The sequence below is a fragment of the Poecilia latipinna genome, unplaced genomic scaffold (assembly GCF_001443285.1).
Source record: "Poecilia latipinna isolate Pla-1442-1.1 unplaced genomic scaffold, P_latipinna-1.0 Scaffold122, whole genome shotgun sequence".
Classification (NCBI taxonomy): Eukaryota; Metazoa; Chordata; class Actinopteri; order Cyprinodontiformes; family Poeciliidae; genus Poecilia; species Poecilia latipinna.
The window spans coordinates 520,434-534,377 of NW_015112738.1; the positions used below are offsets into that span (position 1 = coordinate 520,434).

A 13,944-nucleotide genomic window follows, 5' to 3' on the forward strand; every position below is an offset into this window, starting at 1 on the left:
TGATTTCCATACTTCAAACATTACTATGCTCTGTTTGGGTTATGCTTTGTATTTGTGTAATTTTATGTATGTTTACTACTTTTCTTCTATGTGTTTGTATTTGAACTACGTTCTTAATTATTTATTTTTTTATTTCTACATATTTTTACTGTAGTGAAAACAGAAGTTACCAAACGGGACAGCTCATTTTAGGAGAAGCAGTGAGCAAGTCGTTTATCACTTCCTTCACTGCTTTTCTAAATTCTTGTCACAAAGCTGTGGTGAAAACCTGTTGGTGGATGCAAAAGAAACTGGGATTGGGATTCACGGACTAGCTGGAGAACCGTCCCTAACAGTAAACAGAGCTGCAATAAAATGACTGGAAGCATTTTATGACCCAGTAAAAGCCAAACAGGCCAGGTGGAAAATCTGTAGAAAGTAAAAAAAAAAATGCTGTTTACAGACACTAGATTTTGTAAGTGTATGTATGAATATATATATAATATATATATACAATTTGTATTACTGAGGTCTTGTAGCTTCAACTAAGACTTTGAAGCATGTATTTTTCCGTCTTCGTTAAAATTCTGCGTTTCTTTGTTTTGACCTAAGACCTTAATAAAAATGGCTGTAAAATGACTAAATGTGAAAAACAGTTTCAAAACCTATGTAAGGTATTATGAAACAAAAGGTAAGTACAAATATATTCAATTAGAATATAAAATCTGTCCACTATTGTCGCAGATTGAATGGCCGGTTATGGAGCGTCGCTAATCTGGAGCTTTGCTAAGAAGCAAACCCGACTCTTTCACCTGTTTCAACATTACTGTGCGTTCACCTAATTTCCTTTGAACACTTCATTTATCTGTAGCTACAGGTGCTAGACTGCCTTTCGCTGACAAACGGGTCTCTTTCTCTCTCTCTTTTGTCCAGAACAAGCTTTGCTCCAGTTTTTTGGGTCCTTACTCATTTGTGAGGCGTGAGATGAAGAGATGTTATCACTTTGTTTGCCTTTGGAGTTATGCTGATTTATTGCAAGAAGCTCTGTCAGCATTTCCTTGACCTACATTGTTTAGGCTGCGTTGGCAGTGTGTAGGGGTTGCTATAAGGGTAAACTAGTAAATGATTTAGTCAGCTAATTAAAAAAAAAAATAATTAAGAAGTCAATGTTGAGATGGACCAGAATTGTATCCATGTTCATTTTAAGAATGTCAATAGCTGGAAAAAGTAGGATTTTAGTTGCACCGTGTTTAAAGAAATGGGTAATCAGTTGCAAATCTGTTTTTATTTATGTATACAAAAAGCCTTTCTGCAAAAAAAAGAAAAAAGTGGGGGGTTTCTTATGCAACTAACAGGAAGTGAACTTTTGAAAGAAGAGAATGGAGGTCTGTAGGTGAAGAAACATTTTCACACTTTTTGATGGACTCACCACGGTGTTGCCTTTGAGGTTTTCTGCGGGGGGAACTTTTTGTGTGTGAAAAGGGAAACACATGAATGTGGACGAAAAACAAAAAAAAAAGAATAAAGAAAAAGTCGAGGCTTTTCGAAAATCTGTTAAAGCATGACGGAAATACGCTTTGCTGCACAAGTTGGCAGTACACACCCCAACACCGCCTTCCTGCATAAAAACACTGAGATCAAACACAGGACAGTACAGGAGCACCGCAGTTGAAGCTGAAACATTTGAGAGGACTCAGTCATAATGCTGGTGAGTCAGAGTAATTTTCTTATCTCCATCTCTCATCAATCACCAGGAGATTTAATCACAGGGTGAATTTGAGGGTTATGTGACATTATATAATTAGTCTGCAACAGTGGTTTGCTTAGGTTTAGCAGTTTGTTACATTAAATGTTCATTTTTAATCCACTCAAATCAACATAATCAGAGTTTAAAAGTAGCCAGAAGCTGTACAGATGTTTTTGATATACAACACTTAGAAAAAGCCCTTATTCCGACTTTCTCGTGTTTTACTTCTTCAGTTGACAAGAATTTTTCTGCTGCTGGGTTTTGTCTCGGTGATTCCCGTCGCCAGCAAAAAACGGATCATCTCAGTGCAGGAGCTCAGTCCGAGGGGCAAAACGATGCAACTGGTCCTGGACTCCTCTGTGAAATCTTACCCCTCACACAGCTATGCGTCAAACATCGCCAACTTGTCTTTGTCACCGTGGACGTACATGTGAGGAAACACCACACACTCCACTGCATTGCTTTTTAGATCCCCGTGATGACACGCTTTAACGTTCAGTCTTGGGTTAAAACGTCTGAAATCTGGAACCAATGAAGTGCCGCTCGCCTGGGGCTGAGTCCAGCATGAATGCATTTTGGCTGAGAAGAGGGTCCACATCTGGCTGACTACCCACTGCATGGCTTAAATTATTTTCCAGTGAAAATAGCTATATTTTTCTAGACTGTGAAGGTTGAAGAAAGAGAAGGGTGTAAATATGACCTAATAGTCATAACTTTTAAAAAGAGGATTCTAGATAGGTTTAGTTGTCATTTCTTTCTTAAAGAAGTCAGCATTTTATTTCTGAAATTCAATAAGTTTTAAAAGTTTGGGACTAATTTGTATGAGCTATGTTTTGTTGTTCCAATGAGTAAAATCAAAACCTCCAAAATTACTAAATGAAGGTTTAATTTTAGATCCGTTTAACATCTTCCTGCGTGGTGACAGAAGAACATGTTTTTAATGTGTTTTAGATCTTTTCTGGGGGTTTTTATACTACAAAAAAGACACCCCAACCACAGTCAAGAGGAATTTTAATCCTGCCCTTTATGTGACAATCATTGTTGACACATAAAAAAGGATTGGGAAAAGAAACAACTTTGTGGTTTTGCCACATCTGAACTTTAATAGGCTGCGTGGCTTGTTTCTCAATCAGGTTTTTATATTGTGGAATGTTCTCCCTGAGTCATATGGAGAAACTATTTAGTTGTTTTTTTAGTGCACAACTAGGCATAAATTGACATAAGCTCCTGGTAAATTCATCTCTTTGCCAGATTTTTACATATGCTCTGCCATCTTGTCCCATTCTTCTACCTTTTTTGTGTATAAGCATCAATGTTTACTAATATATTTAAAGCATTGTGCTGGAATTTGGTCTTTTCACCAACTATGAGCATAGTCAATGAAAACAGTCTCATTTAATTTCATGTAATTTTATACTCTCTGAACACATTTTCTCTCTGATTTATGATTTTCTACGTCCACCAGTCAGGAAACCACATTTCGTTATAGTATCCTATGAGTAAAAGATAGAAATTTACTTTCAGCTGTCAATTGTCAAAACGTCTATGAATCGTCCTTCTCGCCTTGGCTGTTACAATTCTTCGGTGGAACACAGTATTTCATAGTTGAAATAATTCAGGTCCAAAAACCAAAGTTGCCAAAATGGTGAAGTGGCAAAATGACCAGCATTGAGATTCTAACCGTTGGATAAACTTGACTAAAAACAATACCACAGTTTTATGATATTTGTACAAAGTAAACATACATTCACTTATTTAGCTGGTATTATTTTGAGCTGCTTAACAGAGATTTTTCGTAGACTGCAAGTGCATGTACTGCTGCCTTGGTAGTTTCCAAACAGACACTGTTTTCTATTGTCAAACGATTTAGTTTTTCTAATCTCATGTTTCAATGGACTAAAATGAATCCCCAGTACTGTGTTACAGACAACAGCCATCCACAAATAGCTAGGATTTGTGAATGTTTAAGACTCCTCTAGAGGGTTATAATAGTTTTGGGTTTTTCATCATAGCTTAGTTTTATTTCATTGTGACTTTTTGTTTATCTTATTTACTTAGTTGTGATTAGGTTTTAGAGCATGTTTGCTAGTTTTTATTTGTTATTTTTACTTAAATAATGTTTAGCTTTAGTTTAGTTTTTACTAGTTACAGTCGTAGTTTTAGTCTTTTCATACTTTTGAATCCTACACCTAAAAATTAACCAAAGCATTGTATTGTGACATCGATTAGGTAATGAATACTTAACAGAAGGTACGATTTTCAAAATTTTTTATTCAATTATCGTTTTACAAACTTCCAATTTTTTTGGTCACCATTTTGCTGACTAGTTGTTGCCTGCAGGAAAACTGATGAACAGAAACTGTTTTCCTCTGAACTTATTGATTTTTGAATCTCTTTCCCTCTAGAGATACTTACAACTCTTCCCGTTTACCCCAGAAGATCTTGCAGGCCAACTGCAGCACATCTGGCTGTCTGAACCTCCAGGGTAGAGGGGAGGATGCAACTCTGGAGGCCAAACCCATCAAATATCAAGTCCTGGTTCTGTACAGGTGAGCCTCTACAGTGGGAAGTGAAGCTACATTTCATTCTTTTGCCTCCAGTTTCATTTATAGGTCACAGATCTGTTTGTGTGCAGTGCAGCCATAAAAAGCAATGTTAGAAAGTTAAGAATGTAATTCAGAGGAATAACAGTATTTAACACATTTCCAGTTGAAGAAGGGTGGAAGAAAAACAGCTGAGATCATCTGTGAAGAATAAATAAATACTTAAAAAAGCTAACAGCATCAGATGCTATGATTTCAAAATAGCACCCTAGCCACCTTACAGTGGACACATGCTGTTAAAATGGTACCAATACTATTACTGGTATGCATATCTTTGAATATGAATTTGTTTTTTGGGGGGTGTAAATCCATCTATACCTCTGGGAAATGCTTTTATGCATACTGGGCTTTGTGTTAAGAGTAGCTGTGAAACCGCTGCATTTTTGTTTTGTTTTGTTGCCTCTGGGTAAAAGCTTGATGAGAAACAGACTTATTTAATCGCATTGCATGATAAGAATGCATCAAAAAGTCTGCATTATGGGTAATCTCATTACAGACACAAAGTTGGTGGGTTTTTTAAATATTATCTATTTCCATCAAAATATTTTTGAGAAAAACGGTGAAGATGTGGTCAGCGTTCTGACAGAACTGCAGTGTGAAACACTGAAGCTACATAATATTAGCTCGAGATGTGAATTCATGTTTTTCCTTTGGATTTAACAAAAAGTTCAGGCGTGGCTGTTGGTTTACATCTTTTGACTGCATTATCTAAATTCAAAAATCTAAAACGTTGCACATTTAAAAAAATAAAGTGCCAGAATGTAAATATTTATATGTATAGGGAAATAATCAGCTGATCTGAGAATTTATCATTGTGCTTGAGCCAACAACGAATTTCTAAAAATCAAAATGAAATATCTGGGTTTATTTGAGTCCATCAGAACCATAACATTGTGGTTCTCCATTACTGAGTGTTGCTGAAAACATCAGCAGGGAGTTGAACACATCTGCTGCACGCTCACGTTCCGCCTACAATGGTGAGGAACACAGCGTAGCATGGAAAAGCTGGGGTAGAACTGAATGGGACATAAAACTGTTAGCGTGCGACTTGCAAGTGGAATAGTGCCTATAGATACGCACAGAAAAGACACCTACACATGCACACACACACATGCACAAACACACATATACTGGTAACGGTGAACTATCAGGACAATTTTCCCCAAACTTTCATAGTTATGATCTACAGGGACACCATTTTCCACTTACTGTAGAGACAGACTGAATGTGTCAAAAAATCTTCTGAGCCTCTCAACAGAGATCCCACTTAAAACTTTGTTTACACATTACATAACCTTAAATATAACAACCTGACTTTATGCAACAATAAGAGGACATCCACACACACATACGTTTGTATTCCTTCCCATATTGAGACAAAGCAACTGAACTCTAATTGTCTTTTATTATTATTCGAAATTGCAAATAACATTAAAATGTTATTAATGCACACAAGACTTCCTTTTTAATTTCCATGTGTTTGACATAATTGGAACACTTAAAATCCACAGTTTCAGAATCTGTAAATAACTCAAAAATGCTACAGACTTAATTTTTTAAAATGTGACCTTTTTTGTCGTGACCAATCCCATTTACAAATCAGTGCTACCATTCTCATTAGGATCAACAACATTAACTCTTAACAAGTTAAGATACTAATATTTTCATTTCAGGTTGTATGTATTAAGATGTGTTATTGAGGGGCAATTTAAGGTTAGGTGGTGTGTGAGTTTTTGTTCAATGGGTTAAGTGGTCTACAGCCTGAAAAAGTTTGAGAAGCACTGATCTAGAGGAAGCCAAATGCAGAGGGAGAACATGCAAAACCACATCAGCAGAACCCAACAGGTGAGATTTGAACTCGGGATGTTCTTGCTGATTTTAACAGCGCTGGCCCTCACCACCATTCAGCCCATGTTCAGAATGATCAAACTAACCAGCATTGTTTTATATCCCCCTGCAGAACCCTAAAGAAAAAGAACAACAATAAAGGGAAGAAGCAGAATAAGTACATCTTCATGCTGGGGACTGAGGAGATCACAGTTGGCTGTACCTGTGTGAGACCCACTGTGATACCACAAGAATAACAAGACATCCAACAAAAGCTCTGGTTACACATATCATTCATGTCAATGTCTATGCATTTTAAAAATTGTACAGTTGACAATAGATATTTACATATGTTGCATAAAAAATTACTATTTAGTCAATTAGACTAAACTCTTTTATTTTATAGTCAGTTTGAACTACATAGATTTTTTTCTATTTGCTAAATGCCACAAGAACATGACATGATTTTTGGATTCACACACTTTATGTGTAAATATAATTATTTGAGCAGAAATTGTACTGAAGGAAGAACCAGACTGATGGATTTTCACAGCTGTTTTTTGAGATATGTTGATCAATTTTTTTAATCATGTCCATGATGTCACACAGGGAAGCAGTGTGTTGGACATGTTGCCTTAAAATACATAAGATTTAAGTTAACCTTTTGAAGGCTCTGTAAAATAATTTAAAGACATTAATGACTGTAAATCAAAGACGTCAAAGAAAGTAAAACAAAAAAATCTCCAAAAAAGTCTAATTTTCATTCTTCTGGGATGATCCTAGCAACCCTAAAACAAAAAGTTTTTTTTTTTTCATTTTTACCTTTTCCAATTACAAGTCAGCTTATCTAAGTTTTAATATCAAACAGTAAGGGAAAAATGCATGTGAATATCTGGTTTCAACTGCATAGTTGACTGTAAAAAGTATTTTTAATAACTGTGACTTATTACTTGTCTTCATAACTGGTGTCCTTAATATCTCGTCAGGTAGTCCTTACTGCATAACACTTTAGGCTGAGAGAACTGAATTAGCTGAATCATTAGCTGAATCATTTATTTATTGTATTGTAAGCAAATCACCTTTATTCAATACATTTGCCAGTGTATCTTTGGTGCCTAAAAGCAGCCAAGAAAATGTGTTTTTAAAACCTAACTGCTAGCTGCTTTCATTGTGTTGCTTATCCTGCCATGTATGTCGATTAATCTATAATTTCATCATTAAGACATGAAGCAAAAAATTGCAGAAGTTCTTTTTCATCTGTGCCACTTATGATGCTCTCCTGTTTTTATTGGAACAAAGGGTTTAAATTTTACAGGGTACTACTCTGTCAGGGCAGATACACTGTTTCTTTTGCCATGACATTGCTGTCAGTATTTTTATTTTTATTTTTTGTCTTTTTACATTTTTAACAAACACCTAATCTGAATTTAACAGCTCTATTCACAGTCTGAGTGCCCCCACATGTTCAAAACTATTATTAGCTGAATTAATTTAGCTAATAACCTAATAACAGATCCCTGCTGTTGGAACCAGTTAAAACATTTGGCATGCTGAGGTGAGGGAATCCTCTTTAGTGCAGACAAAGCCTCTACACAGTGTTGCAAGAGATTAGGTCATTTTTTATGACTTGAGAATAACATAAATAAGATGTGTAAACTCCTTTGTTCTGACAAATATCTGTACAATCTTAAGTATGTGATGCTCGTTCCTCAAGTTTCCAATATGTTGAAAGAATATTTAGCAGCTTTGCTTCATTAATTATGTGTTGCACAGTATTAGATCTGTAGAAGGGAAATGCCAGATTGCTATACATTTACAGCTGTGCATCTTTGTACATCATTGAGAAGCAAATTGTAAACAAAATGAGTTTTAAGTGATTATTTAAATTTGTTCAAGCAGGGTTTTATGAAGAAATTTCATGTATCAGGTTTGGAATTGATAGTAGTTTACATAGACATCCTCCTCACAACAGATGTGATTGCAGTGAAAAAGATATGCTTTTTGAAGATTCTATATTTTATCACCTTTCATTTCCTTTATTACTTTATTTTTCTCTGACTGGATATGTTTACATGTTTTCAAGTTCACATGTCCCAAGGCCAGTTGTCGTGAATGTGGAATGTTGTGGAACATGATACAACTTTTTCAGGGGAGATTTTTCTTGTTGTTTAGTTGATGTTTTTACCTTTTGCTAATACCCTAGAATTCAGCTTGTATAGAACTTGACTAATTTTCAACAGCCAAAGACAGATTTTAGAACCACTATGACATTATGGCAATATTTGAGGTTTAAAAATGTTTAAAATACATTTTATATTCCCTGATAGAGCGCAATAAATGACCAGTAAAAAATAAAACAAGTAATTGCCTTTTTTCCTTATGACTAACCGTAGGAATATGTTTTTATTGCTGTATGTTCTATATTGTACTCTTTTGGGATGGTATGACATTGTGCTCTTCTGCCAAATTGTAGTATAAATATGGTTATTATTTTATGAATGTTTATTTTGCTGTATTTTTTAATTCTGTTTGTTATAATTTTGTTTCCAGCATCAACAGATTCATATTTGTTAGACATGTCTTTGCAGTTATACATAGGGTTTAAAACATATATGTTGTTTTAAACCACAGTACAGGTACATTTTAATCCTTGCTGAAAATTGTTGCCTGTGTGAAAGGACAATTTTGCCACATATACTTAATTTAAGGAAATCCACAAATTGATGATGGATTGTAAATTCTCCTCATGTTTGATGTAAGTTCATGTTTCTTGTAAAAATCCATGAAAAATTATATTTTGGACTTCAGTTCTGATAGATTGGAGCTAATCATCCAGGAAATAAAGAGACCAAACTATGAATTTATGTAACTTTTTCTTTCTTTACCAACCATGCCAAATGAATACAATCCAAAATATAATTTTTCATAATCCATGAAAATTTATATTTTGGGCTTCAGTTCTGATAGATTGGAGCTAATCATCCAGAAAATAAAGAGACCAAACTATGAATTTATGTACGTTTTTCTTTCTTTACTAATCATGCCAAATGAATACAATCAGACCCTCCTTCCAGATACACATCAGCACAAGGTTACAGCAAGTCCAAAGCCACCCCATTTCCTCCCCCAGTTACAGTACAAACATTTAGACGCTTTAAGTCAAGCCAGGATAAAGTCAGTATGACTCAGTTGTTCGGGCACATTTCAATCTCCTGCATATTCTATTTTGGTTTCAGTTCACCTTCAAAATGAAAAAGAAACAATAAGAGCACAGAGACAAGTAGACTGACTTTGCCGTTTAACCCGTGGAATCGTAGCAAATTGTGAACTGACATTAATCACTGCTTTGCCTTTTCCTTTGTCTTTTCAGCTTCACTGTATATGAGAACTCTGGTATGCATGTGTGCTTTTGAGTTGTGCTTAATGAAAAAAAGAGTGCAATCAGTGCTCTAAGTTGAAGAGACTTAAATGAATGTGATACTACACTACACAAACATTTCACAGAGCCTGGTAATGGCAGATGAACTCTTTACTTATTAAGCTTTTTTTTCCACGCCCTATTTCACAAACAACATTGGAAGAGAAAAAAGAAATTTCATACTTTTTGGTGAGTCTTAACCATAAACAGCTTTTGGTTTTCTATTTGTTGTGTTGGAGCAAGGCTCCAGGGATTTTCTTTTTGTTTTGTTTTGTTTTGTTTTTCCAAGGCCAGTTTGTAGAACGTCAATGCACTCCTCATGTTTACAGAGCTAACAATTCAAATTACAGCTCCGTGTTTCAGAGTTGTAGTCTCGGAGAGAATTCATCTTTCTGTTTGTATTGCTGCAAAACCAACATACGGTAATGAGAGAAAATAAACTCAGGCGAGTTTAATTTTCTCTTTACTGACAAACTACGAAGAAGAAAGAGCTGCAATTAGATTTTGCTTCATTCTGCAACAAAGAAGAAATCATAGCTGTTGAATACTTGTCTGTGTTAATGTCGTCACCTAACCACCCACCCAGCCTACCCCCATCCAGTTTTCCTTAGAGAAAGAATGAGAGAAATCTACATCAAGCATTGGCTAAACTTTGTACAGCATAAGAAGTCTTACAGCACACATCAAATTTAAAAGCCTTCCTTAAAAGCTCATTGAAGTCACCGTTAAGTCCTTTTTTTCTCTTTTTTTGCGCTGCTTTTGTTCCCTTTCGTGTCTCTCTTCTCGACTTTGTCAGATCTATCGGCAGGCCTCCTCCTTCATCTCCTTGTTCTTCCTGACTTCCTCTGCGTGCTTATCCTGTCGGACAAAGACAGACACCAAATGAGGGAAAAAACAAGTCATTACCATTCATTAAATCATTTGCAGTAATGAGTTGGATCACAGTGAAAGCACAGCTTCCTTCAACGGTAACAGTTGTGAGGATAGAAACGGACATTAAATTCACCTGAGGAACAAAAAAAACTACACTTTTTTTTCCCCCTCATCCAACATTGATGATTATAGATCCACCACGCCTCTGAACAATTTTTAAAAGTAATGGCAAGTCTGCTCTAGGGTTGCATTTACATTTTAAGACATCAGCATTCATTTCTGATTCAGTGTGTCTTGCAATAGTATTTTGCCCCTCTCAAATCTAATACGGCACTGCTCATACAGAAAAATCTAAGCCTCACTCTTACCCATTTATAATATGCTTCTTTAGGACACCAGTCCCATAAAGAAATGTGATTTGTATCACTGAACAGCACAAAGTAACTGTATTTAAAATTAAACATGATTAAATGCAGTGTAGGAGTTATTATTCATTTTAAATGCCGCTTGTCAGACGCCACATGGCTAAAGATATAAAAATGGAAAAGTTCAGATTTTGAGTAACAGCGTTGATCTGTGATCACCGCTTAGTCATTTAGAGCAACTCAATACTTTCCCACTGCTCTAAATAAACCACATGCTTGTGGGAGTTGAGAGGTTTGTTTTGATTACCAAGTGGTAATCAAGTTACTGACGTAAACTCAGGCATTTCCTTAATGTTCATCTTTTTCTCATAAATACATGTATAATTTAGAAAGCAGACTGAAAGAGTGAGAACTTTTTTTTTTAAGTCAAACATTTGCCGTGTGATACACTGGAAGTCCAGAATTAAATCCAGAAGCTAGACAGATTTATTTATTTATTTATTTATTTATTTTTAAGAAAAGCTTCTTTCAGAATTAGTGTTCAGGCAAAACTAAAGTCAATTTGAACCTTGTGCTGAAAAGCAACATGAATTTGGCAAATATTGCTTTTTCAATGGAAACTCAGTTTAGTCAGAGCATCAACCACGTTAGAACAACAAGCAGAAAATGTGTGAAGCCAAATGACTGGATGAAGCTTCAAAGAGCGTGTAGAAATCCACAACAGGCTGCAGGCTTTCCAAAAAAATTCAAAACTCTTGGTGGAAAAACATCAGACCCTCCTGTGATCTCGTTTCCTTCTTGTTTTGATCAAGAATGCTTCACATTTCTTCGGATCCGATTCTTTGTTTCATGGGGAAAAAATGTAGACAGAAATGAAATACAGATTTCCATTTAGGGATTCGTCTCTGCTTGGAAGTACATACATTTGGTCAGACCGTGGCCTGCTGGATCCTACCTTCTCCTGCAGCCTCTCAAGCATGGCCGCCAACAGGGCCTCCCTGTTTTCCTTGTTGGCCTCCATCTTCTGCTCCAGCTTCTCCTTGGCGTTCTTGATGAAGTTGTTGTTCTCCTCAAAGGCCTTCTGGATCACCTCACGCTCGTGTTCCCTCTTCTCTGCCAAGTGCTTCAGTAGCTCAGCTTCCTGGCACTAGAGGGAGACAGAAGTCTTCACAGTAATTTCCCATTATACTTGTTGCTTCTACAAACCGAATCATTCTGTCGATGGACAAAAATGTCTCTTCCATTGTGTTTGTATCATTGCATGGTTGTCTTTGTAGTTCTATTTCCCTCTTTCTTTTCACCCCACCCAAGGTATCTTGAGTCTAGAATCTTTAAAAACCATGAATGGACCCTTTAAATGTTTAACTAATAAGAAGGTGGTAACCAGATGGTAATTTTCCTGAATCAGTTTTCTTGCATTTTTGTCAAATTATTTGAATCTTGTCTGGAAGTTATATTTATCTGTATTTATTCTACTGGATACTTTTTTGTGTGTGTTTTATTTTGGACATTTGAAATGTCTTCCACGAACACCCCACAAGGGGAGTGTTCATTACAAAATTACAGTTTATTAGTCTTTGAGAGCGATCTTACATCGCTCTCAAAGCGATGTAAGATCGCTTTGAGAGCGATCTTACATCGCTACATATGGCACAATCTTCATGTGCCATATCACATGAAGATTGTTTCAAAACAACAGTATTGTTTATCGCAATAATTTCTGGAACTATATATTGTCCAGTAAAATTAGTTGTAGCTGCAGGCCTAGTGGCAAATTTTAGTTGTTGAGAATTAGAGACTTCATTAACATTTAAATAGATTTTTACTATCAATTTAAAATTCTTTTTCTCCCCTTTTTAAATGTTATGGCCACATGAGCCATAAGATTTAAAAGGCCAAGTGGAATGGAAAACTACACTCTGCTGCCTGCAGGTTAGACATGAACTGGTCATAGCCTGCACCTCAAACCCTAAGGAGTGCTGGACCAGATCGGTCAGAGGCGGCCATGACGCCATTCTCTTTCTGCCCCTCACCTTTCGTCTCTCCTCAGCTGCCTCCAGCTTCTTTTGAATTTCCTCCAGGGAAGGGTCGCGGCGCTGCGGCATGGAGGTGTTGAGTTCTGGCAGGCCATCAAAGGATGGCGGCTTGAGGATGACCTCAAAGGCCTGGCCCGATGTCCGCTTGTTCAGCTCGATCACCTCCACGTCTTTCATGACGCACCAGCCCAGGTCCACCGCATCTTTTGCCGTTTGATGACATTGTGTTAGAATAATTGATCAAATAGTGACATTTGTAGCAAGATATGATCATCGTAGTGCTAAGTAAGAAGTACATTTTTCCTGGATTTACTTTTTTTAAGATTACCATAGAATAAACGGTTTTTACCTTCTGCTTTGTAAGGGGAGTTCTCTGCAGTCTGTGGGTTCAGGCAGGAGCAGAACAGAGACACCAGGGGGAGCTCTTTGACCTTCTCTTTATAGGCTGAGGACACAGATACACACAAAGACCGGTTTACTTAAACTGGATCATGAGCAAGCATTTAAAGAAGTGATGATGCAGTCCTGCGTTGCGGCGACAGCGATTAGTCACTGCCACTGACCGGTGTACCTCCGATAGGCAGGACGAATGTGTGAGGGAGCGATGAGGTGAAATGAGTTTCTGCTGCGTCTGCATTTACCTGCCAGAGTCATCTTGTCACTGCGGATGTAACTCTCCGGGGAAACCAAAGCTCCGTCTCACTCTGCCAGGGGACACACGCAGACACAGAGACACGGGGAGGCTTTAATGAGGCAACCTCAAAAGGTCATGCAATGAATCTGAGACACAACGAGAGAGGACAGGATTAAGCAACCTACGGAGCAGTCCCTTTAAAGCTCCGCATTGTCCTAGTGCTGTTATGCAGCTTTAGGTTTTGTCTCTGTCGGTCATATACTTTCCCTTTATCTTCGTCTTGCCAAACTGACCTGCAGGCATTATCAAAAATGTTCAATGGTGGAGGAAGTGAGGCCGGGGTCACAGACAGGTTAGCTTCCTGTGTTCGGATTAGGCAGTTCATCTGTTGTTCTTGGATTGTAACTTTGCAAATTTTTCTTGTAAATGGAGAGCTACGTATCTTACAAAAGACGAGGCAGA

At 36.9% G+C, this 13,944-nt stretch overlaps 2 protein-coding genes across 4 annotated transcripts; one reads left to right on the forward strand and one right to left on the reverse strand.

Annotated features, from left to right (window-relative positions):
* Positions 1-1,151: 1,151 nt before the first annotated feature.
* il17a/f3 (interleukin 17a/f3) lies at positions 1,152-9,016 on the forward strand. Its single transcript, XM_015028387.1, has 4 exons — positions 1,152-1,687; positions 1,960-2,156; positions 4,132-4,275; positions 6,290-9,016. The coding sequence occupies exons 1-4, from the start codon at positions 1,682-1,684 to the stop codon at positions 6,411-6,413; spliced, it is 471 nt and encodes a 156-aa protein (XP_014883873.1). The 5' UTR covers positions 1,152-1,681; the 3' UTR covers positions 6,414-9,016.
* Positions 9,017-10,232: 1,216 nt separating this feature from the next.
* On the reverse strand, positions 10,233-13,656 carry stmn4 (stathmin-like 4). 3 transcript variants are annotated; one of them, XM_015028384.1, is made up of 5 exons: positions 13,490-13,640; positions 13,198-13,293; positions 12,846-13,051; positions 11,768-11,959; positions 10,233-10,432 (listed from the first exon to the last, which is right to left on the reverse strand). In XM_015028384.1, exons 1-5 carry the CDS (start codon positions 13,500-13,502, stop codon positions 10,373-10,375), a joined length of 567 nt encoding a protein of 188 aa, XP_014883870.1. In that variant the 5' UTR covers positions 13,503-13,640; the 3' UTR covers positions 10,233-10,372. The 3 variants fall into 3 exon arrangements, with proteins under 3 accessions (XP_014883870.1, XP_014883871.1, XP_014883869.1); XM_015028385.1 differs by lacking the exon at positions 10,233-10,432 and adding an exon at positions 11,236-11,652 and having other exon boundaries at positions 13,490-13,647; XM_015028383.1 differs by lacking the exon at positions 10,233-10,432 and having other exon boundaries at positions 11,659-11,959; positions 13,490-13,656.
* Positions 13,657-13,944: the final 288 nt, after the last annotated feature.

What these genes read in the sequence shown, in the direction of transcription:
- stmn4 (XM_015028383.1), bottom strand. An exon ending in CTCCCCTTACAAAGCAGAAG is followed by an intron (nt 13,052 to 13,197) that starts GTAAAAACCGTT and finishes AAACGGCAAAAG; the next exon opens with ATGCGGTGGACCTGGGCTGG. An exon ending in CAGCTGAGGAGAGACGAAAG is followed by an intron (nt 11,960 to 12,845) that starts GTGAGGGGCAGA and finishes GTCTCCCTCTAG; the next exon opens with TGCCAGGAAGCTGAGCTACT.
- il17a/f3 (XM_015028387.1), top strand. An exon ending in TTGTCACCGTGGACGTACAT is followed by an intron (nt 2,157 to 4,131) that starts GTGAGGAAACAC and finishes CTTTCCCTCTAG; the next exon opens with AGATACTTACAACTCTTCCC. An exon ending in CAAGTCCTGGTTCTGTACAG is followed by an intron (nt 4,276 to 6,289) that starts GTGAGCCTCTAC and finishes ATCCCCCTGCAG; the next exon opens with AACCCTAAAGAAAAAGAACA.